Source organism: Platalea leucorodia (genome assembly GCF_965183815.1).
Source record: "Platalea leucorodia genome assembly, chromosome: 3".
NCBI classification, from domain to species: Eukaryota; Metazoa; Chordata; class Aves; order Pelecaniformes; family Threskiornithidae; genus Platalea; species Platalea leucorodia.
This window is the reverse complement of record NC_138825.1, coordinates 122,676,741-122,685,144: the sequence shown is the minus strand read 5'-3', so window position 1 is coordinate 122,685,144 and position 8,404 is coordinate 122,676,741. Positions and strand designations below refer to the sequence as shown.

The 8,404-nt window shown below is 45.8% G+C and overlaps 1 protein-coding gene across 1 annotated transcript; it reads right to left on the bottom strand.

Moving 5' to 3' along the window:
- Positions 1-2,822: 2,822 nt before the first annotated feature.
- Positions 2,823-8,176, bottom strand: LOC309587385 (opsin-5-like; the record flags this gene model as incomplete). Its single annotated transcript, XM_082305503.1, has 4 exons — positions 2,823-3,170; positions 3,994-4,325; positions 4,946-5,239; positions 8,104-8,176. 4 exons carry the CDS (start codon positions 8,174-8,176, stop codon positions 2,823-2,825), a joined length of 1,047 nt encoding a protein of 348 aa, XP_082161629.1.
- Between the last annotated feature and the right edge of the window lie 228 nt (positions 8,177-8,404).

The following is an 8,404-nucleotide window of genomic DNA, read 5'->3' as shown; positions in this document are numbered from 1 at the left end:
CCAGATTCGCCCCTGAGGTACATGCGTGCATTCTGCTTCGGTGTCTTAGGAGATCACTTAGTTGACACCACAGTCCAGGGCTGGGCGGGAAATATCAGGAAATTAGAGTTATAATTTGACCAGAAATCAACTTCATGAAACTTAAGAAAAAAACAACCAGTCCCCTACACAGTATGCTATACTTCCTTTCCTAGTTCTCTGGTCAAGGGCAGCCCTGCTTTTTAAATCTTCTGTATATAACATAAACCCATCTAAAATTCAGAATCTCTGCTGGGGAAGTTTTGATTTGCTTCTCACCGAGTCTGAAAAATGAAAAAGAGATTTGAGCCATATTTGATACACAAACACCTGGATTTTGATTTTTAAAAATGAAGTACATAAACAGGTAATAAACCAGGCTATTAAAGGATTATACTTAAACATTAACAATATACAGATCTTTTGGGTTTACAGAGATTTTGTCTGTATTGTAGAGTGGCATATTTTTCATATTACGTACACTTTAAAAGCATTTACGAGTGGATGTGGAGCTGTTCTGTTCCTAAATTTTTCGCAGAGGAAGCTCACGTTACGTTACATTAGCAACGTGCAGCTCATTGCTCTCTTCACACCTCTGCAATTAGCAGATGGGAATATATATTTTGCTATTTATTTTAAACAGCAAGCAACCAAGCAAGTGAAAGCAAAAACTCTGAGGTGGAAGATAACTATTAAAATACAGTTTCATTTTCCTATCAGGTTATTTTTTTAAAGCTGAAAACAATGCTGATAATGGATGTTTAGGATAACGAGTCCCTTTCCAGCACGATAACATTTTCTCCAGCCGCTGACGCGCTCCTCTGACCCCTCTTTTGTTTTACACTATCGTCCCTTTTGCATTTCCCACTGCCATCTCCTCGCCCTCCCCACAAACACACTTGGTAACGCTCTCCTGCCTCTTCTCCGCTTCCCAAATATTTTCTTCTCTCAGTAACTGGTGTTTTCTCCCGCTCCCCACATTCCTCCCCCCTTTTCCCATTCTCCTGAGCCACGGGCTGCCGGAGGTGACTGTCTCCCAGAGGATGCTTCACCTCTTTGTATCTGGGACAGAAGACTGAGCGCAGTCTCATGCCGTATGGAACAGCCGTGAGCGACAACCCAGGACAAGATAATGTCACCCTGGAGGCCAACTTAATTTAGGAATTTTTCACAACTTTTTACAAATAAACCTAGTTTAATCTAGTGGAATATTTATGAGAGTTGGTGACGCTGCCAGTGGCAGGAGTTCAGGGGAAGGCAAGCTCCGTAGAGTTTCCTAACCCCTGACTTAGTAATTAATTTGTGCCTCGGTGTATGTTACAGCTCGTGTCTCGTTTTGTTTGTTCTTTTGTCATCCACGCTCCACAGGAACAGAAATTCTCATAGCCGCAGAAGCGTTTAAGCCTATCTTTTAATCCTGTCCTTGGCCTTAGCTGTAGTTTATAAAATGAAACTAATTGCTACGGTTTGAGTGTGGTAAAAGCTTTCAAGAACTCAAAGTCCATTCACTATTGTTTTAGATTATTGTTTAAAATCTGTGCCAAATCTGCCTGTGATTTAACTCTTGTTGTCTTCACCGAACCGAATGCAGACAGCTGTGGCCAGCTGGGCAAGCAGGGGAAGCAAGAACTGCTGCAGCTACCAAGCCATATTTTATACAACATTTCAAACCCTAAAGATACGTGTTTATGTCCTTTAAAATCACAAACAGTAAGTCAGAGAGAGAGCGATTTAAACTGGAGGAGCTCCTGGAGGAGCTCATCATTCCCACCTCAGCATCTCTTTTGTTAAAGCTGGCTAGCAGAACGATGTTACGCTTGTACGTATGCTTTAAACCGAATCACCAAACGCCGTTCTCAGTTGCAATTGTGCCAGTGCTCGAGCCAGCGGGGAACTCGGTATCTCAGGAGCTCCCACTGAGGCGATAAGAGCTGGGACTGCATCCGCAGGATTACTTGCTGCCGGGCAGGTTATCCTGGGGATGTCTTTTGGCATGTGATACAGAGTGCTCCTCCAGAAAACAAATGCTCCGACAGCTTTCATGGTAGAAGAGCTGTTACAGCTCAGCAAGCAACAGCGTAAGTGCACGGTTCCTTTCGCTAAGAGATTCCTTCACTTCTCGTTGTGCTATCTGCGGTAGGCAGAAGGCAGCCTTCGCTGACTGCCACATTCCCACCTAACCTCTTCAGGCTAAGGCTGCTCGACTCCTTTTCGACCTTATGTTTTGGGGAGCTGGAACCATACCTCTGGCGGAGCAAGGAACTGTAGATCTCTATAAGATATTTTGATAGCAGCCGCTTTATCATGTTTTCCTGGCAGTGAATATTTCTTGCTACCCATATGGTTTTCTGTCTGTATTGCTGGAAAGCTACACTCTCAGCTGTATTTATTTGGTAACACTTTTTGTGTTCAACCTACGGTTTTCTCTGATGGCTGTTTTACTGATAGAGCCAAGAGTGTGCACATAGATTGCATTAAAAAGTCAAAAGTATAAGAAAAAAAAAAACAAAATAATAAATCCTCTTTTAATTATACCTGTTTCCCTGAAAATAAGTTCAGTTTACATGTTTTTATGTTTAGTACATAAATCTATCTATTTTTTAAAGTGTAAATTCTTGAAAAAAATAGCATTTTTTTTTGTTGTGTAGCTTAAAGAATATTTGAGAGTTGCTTAAAAATATATACTTAAACCTCTGTATTTGACATAAGATACGCAGTGACAACCCCACGTGCTTCATTCCTGCTCATTTGGACCCATGAGCGGGCCCAAGGTTCGACCTACGTTGTGAAACCATCGCTGCATTTCAGCGAGTTGCATCTCCCTGGTTCTCCACCTTTGCAGCTGAAGAGAGACGTATGTTGTCTCTCCCACTCCACATCATCGACACAGGATTTTCAGCAGAGTTGTCGGTGCTGAAGAAATGCACCCGCCAGCCACAGCAACACTGCAATTGTTTAATTTCACGACGGAAAGTTTTGCTGAAGATGTAGTAAATAAAAGGGTTATACGCTGTTGAAGATTTGGCAAACAGACAGGGCAGCAGCGTAACGATGGGCTGCAGGGAGTCGCCGGAGTTAAATATGGACCAGAAGCTGGCTGCGGCGTACGGTGTCCACGAGCTCAGGAAGCCGACCGAGATGAGCACAGCCATCTGAAAGGGAAAGAGGGCTTCAGTTCTCAGCTTGCACGGGCTGGGTCTGATACTCAGGCACGTGGTGGGTGGACGAAACCACACCTGAACCAGCTGGAATACCTGAAACTGTACGCTTGCTATGTCGTGACATGAGCACAGGTAACACTGGACAGTGCATATATGCTTTTATTCCCACGTAGCACATCTACACTGTGGGTTTCTTATAAGGCAGTTGTGATTTTCATCTCCTCCCCTGACTCTGGCTGCAATATGTCATGGGAAACACAGCCCAACCAGAAAGTATAGCCTATCAATAGGCTGGCCTGAAGAAAGCTTGGGTCAATTCTGCTTTTCCACAAGAAATGAGCAACTGAAGTACTTATTGGAAAAAAAATGTTATATTAAAAAATCCTGTTTCCATACAGAATTTCTGTGCAGCTCTCACTCAGAATAGCCACTCAGTCAATTAAAAATATCTAGGATGACAGAACAAGATCTTCACCCCAACTACAACATGAATGGATTCAACAGCTATTCCAGCATGAATGGAAATCTATATGTTCATGAAAATCATGGGTACAACTGCCTAAAGGAGGTTTAACAAGCTGTGTTGTACCTACAATATATAACCCTGATCAAGCCACTGAAATGACGAGGTTTCCAGGAGCCCCCCTGCTCCTCTGAGGAGTGCAGAGTATGGGTAAGGCTGGAAACACGTCTCCATCTTTGGTCAATACCAGACAAAAGCAATGAAGGGTCATCATGAGCCACGCATGAGCAGAGCCAGTTCTCTGCAAGCTCCTGATTACTGCGGACTCTTCTCATCGCTGGGATAACTCACCAATGTCAGCTTCTTCTCCAGTTTAGCCGCATTAGGGATCCTGTCAATATTCTGGATCTCTTGGTACGCTTTGTGAATCTTCCAGGCAATCCCCAAGTAACAGGCAACGATGGTCAGTGCAGGCAGGACTGTGCACAGGAGGAACATGCTCAGGATGAATGAAAAGCCATTGGAGGAGTTGTGGAACTTGCTCCAGGCTATTGTACAGGAGATGCCAAATGGCTCAGGACCGTAGTAGCCCCAGCCTACCAAGGGCAGAATGGCCCAAAGCAAGGAGTAGAGCCAGATGAAAGTAATCAAGACACGAACAGTGTTCTTGGTGATTTTATTACCTGCAACAAAGAGAAAGAGCAAGCATATATGGACCTGCAAGCATATATGGACCTCATCTCAGCAACACGGTTTTTGCCATAACTTCTCCAACAGAAGGATGGTGGCTACAAATATGCCTGGGCTGCTGCTGCAGTTCCCTAACCTTTGGTCTTCTTGAGAAACATAACAGAGAGTGTCCATGGATTGGTGAGACCTGAGTGCAGAACCTCAGTGCTGATCTAAGGTTTGGGAAGTCAGGCAGCTTTACAAGATCAAGTTGGCCCAAAATGTACCATGCTCCCAGCCCAGGAATGCCAGGAGAACACGCCTTCCTCTCAAGTTTCAGTATGTCTGCTTGCACACAAATAGGGAGATAAGACAGTCTGGTCCAGCAAAAAATTTGGGCTCTGCAGCCTCAGGTACTTTCACTTGGTATTACTGAGAAGTGAGAAGCTTCACTGTTTAATAAGGAATTTAATGTTCCTTCTAGGAACATTAGAGGTTTGATATTGGACTAAAAGTTGAGGCTTATTCCTACAGTTATTGAACGGATACTCCATGCCATATTCAGCCAAGTACCTCTCTGAACATAATAGATCGAATGCACCACTACAAGGTTACCAGAAACATAATTACTTACTGTTAGATTTGGATGAATTGGTAACAAGGAATCGAATCACGGCCATGGCACACAGGGTCATCATGCTGCAGACACCAAAAAGGAAACCCATCAGGGCATAATACATGCAGGACGCATCTCCTCCCAGCCAAGCGTGGTTCCAGGCGGATGCAATGGCCAGCGGATACATGCTGATTGCCATTCCAATATCCGCTACTGCCAAATTGACTGTAAGCAGCTCCGGTGACTTCAGGAGGGAAGAGCGCTTCACAGCTGTAGCAAGGACAGCTGAGTTTCCAAGGATTGTCAGGATGGCTGGAAAAGAAGAATCAGCACAGACAATAATATCACATAGTTAGCACACCTGTGAAATGCTTACATATACAAAGGATGTGGAAAGTGCTGGTTGTTAGCCTGGGACTAAAGTCTAGAAGACAGGACAGACTGGGAGGCTAGCCAGGTTTCAGCATCTCCCAGGCCAACACAGTACTGTGCCGATGCTTTGAAAACACGCTGGTGTGTATCTGCTATGCCCTGCAATGAAACTGTTCTTCAGCTGACGAGGAAACTTGTTTTCTTAGATAGCAGATAGGAAATACCACCTGGACGGCATTTCTGAAAGCTGCTACACAGCTCGGCATCCTCACCACACCATCCTCTGTTTTGCTTCAGCCAGCTCCTGGGTTTCAGTTCCTGCCTCCCTGCTAGACAGGGATTTCCCAGTCAGGCTGTGTTTCCACTATGGACCTGCTAGAGCAAAAAGCGCTTCAGATTTCTGTTCACAGTCTCCTGTAGTCCTGGCCAGCCTCACTGACTGGGAGAAATTTTGTCCTATGAAGAGCAGACCGTATCTTGCCCCTTCCTATCACCACGCTACAGATCTTCACTTCCATGTCACACCCCCACCTCCATGCACTATATCCCACCTATTCCCCTGAGGCTCCTACCATGTAAATAGCCCACACCCATTCCCTCCACTCTTACATTATCTTGCACAACATACTATCAAGTAAAAAGGGCCTATCCACCTTCATTTTTCCCTGGTAATATCCCCACTTACTTCTCCTTCCTACTGAAGAACTCCAGCTGTCCTGCCTGCTTGTCCCCTCCTCTCATCTGGTGCCCTCCACTTCCCAAAGCCTTCCCTCTTTGCAACATATCTTCCACTGGAGCCCCAGCACAAGCCTCCTGGACTCTGAGCTGCCTTGATAGTTGATGTGCTGGCTGGGCAGCTCAGGGTCCTCGCTGGTCGAGAATCACCACGTGCCGCCGTTCAGACACCCACACTATTCCGGTGGTCTCTGAGTGCAGTCAGACAGACCATAGAAATTGTTTAGCCAGAGGCGTGCAACAGATGAGAGATTGCTTTGCAAAAGGACGTGTCAGACATACATTATTCAGATATGCAATAGGGCTTCAAAGCGTTCATGACAACAGTGTCAAAAGTACACGTAGCAAACAACTCGTTTTCTCTTTTCTTTCAAGTGAACATTGTGCTGGAGCTGCATTTTGATCAAAGGTTTTCCTGAGAAGGTGTCCTCTAAAGTCAGAAGTGAAGCAGGGAAACAGAAAAAGATTCTGTCACATTCGCTGTGAAAGCAGAAAGGCTGCATTTGTTCACAGATACACCATAATAAAGTGCCCACAGAGGAATTAATAAAGGCACGTGCAACAAAATGGAATAAATACATGGGTGTAAATCCACGAATGGGAAGGGATGCCAAGAGAAAGCCTTAAACAGAACAGAGGTACAAATCTGAGACCCCACATCCCTCATTCATTCCCTTTCTAACCACACACATTCACTTGGCACCTCTGGATATGCTTGAAGACTTCCCTGAGCTCTCAAAAGTTGCATGTCTGCACCCACAGAGATGCCCACGGTGGCTTGGCACAGGACCGCTCGGTGACAGAGAGCAACCTGTGGCTTGGTGGGAAGAGCACTCTCCTGCCAAATGACAGCCGCAGGCTGGGACATCCTCAGGCTTCAGGACCAAAATGAACCCCGTTCCCTTTCCTCTGTGAGAGCCCTAACCACTCCGCAAGAGGTAGGAAGTAGCTCTTAGTCTTGCCATCGGGGGTGGACGTCCAGGCCCACCCTTGCTTTTGCTTTGCCAGATGCAATTCCCCTCCATCCCGCTGCCGGTGAGGCTGCTGGCTGGCATGGGGCAAAACTGTCAACTGCATCTATGTACTCAACCTTTCTGTGAGAAAACAGCTGGCGTCCTGACTTACATTAAAAGAAAAACCCTTTGTTGTTTTGCAGATGGTGATTTTTCTCACCCTGAGCTGTTCCCTCTGCTGTCAGCACAACTGAGGGAACAGCACGGTGCAGGGAAAAGCATGTAGAAACAGGGGTGAGATGTGAAATGCTAAAGCCCAGCATTGCTGCCCAAAGCCTCTCTCTTAAAGCACATAAAAATATAGGCTTGTCTTTCTTAAATGCATCTCAACCAGGATTTTCAAATGAGCTGAAGGGAGGAAGGTACTTGCATCTTAGCAAAATTCAGTTGGACTGCACGCCTAAACCAATTCAGCTCCTCTCCAAATCTACAATGATAGTAAACAAATCACCTGGGTACATGCAACAAACAGACAAGGAAGAAAATGCTTAGCTAAAGCCATGCTGGAGCGGACTGGTACATATCCCCACCTGTATTTCATTGTAAATCTGCCTTCAGCAGGCCAAACAGGCTGTTATAAAAACCAGAACTGCTATTTGGAAACCCGTGGCTATTTTATACCAGTTTATCCTACCAAGACGCAGCTGCTCTTCACGCGTAATGAATATCCCCCTGCAAGGGTCAGACCAAAGTTGCTCTCCCCTCATCAGTCTCATGAAACGGGCTGCCTCATCTCTCAACTCACAGGGCTGAGATGCCAGGATAAGCGGTAGACAACTTATTTTGAATACTTGTGATGCCGCAGAGACAAACTTATGCTGGCAAGTCTTCAGCATGGAAACAAAAGAGTGCAAATCTGAGAGTGGAGATTAATCCTGGCATCCAACCGACTCAAAGGCAATAAGCAGGAACCTGTGTGGAAATAGATTTTCTATCATCATTTCTGTCCAGCTCCCTCTGGAGCTGCCGGTGTTGACCAGAGCACAGACAGGGCAGCCCTGGTGTGTCCGCTCCTAGGCTTGAAGCAAACAAGCAGGCTGTGAAGGCAGAACTCACCTATGATCAGAAGAAAGACCCCAGCTCCATAATCCACTACCGGGTGGAGTTTGGAAATGTACTGCTCCTCCATCGTCCCTTGGGGAAGTGGGTGAAAGTTTTAAATCAAAGGCGAAGTGATTGTAGGGGCAAAGAGACCCTTCCTCATGGCTTGCCTGCTGCAGACGTGAGCCGGGCAGTTGGGTGCTGTCTGTGTGAAAGGACCCTTCTGCTTTCTCCTCCCTCCCTCTGTGTGGCAGGGGAGAAGCCTGGAGTAAGAGAAAGGCTCCCTCCCTGGAGAGACAGAGTGAAAGCTGGGCAG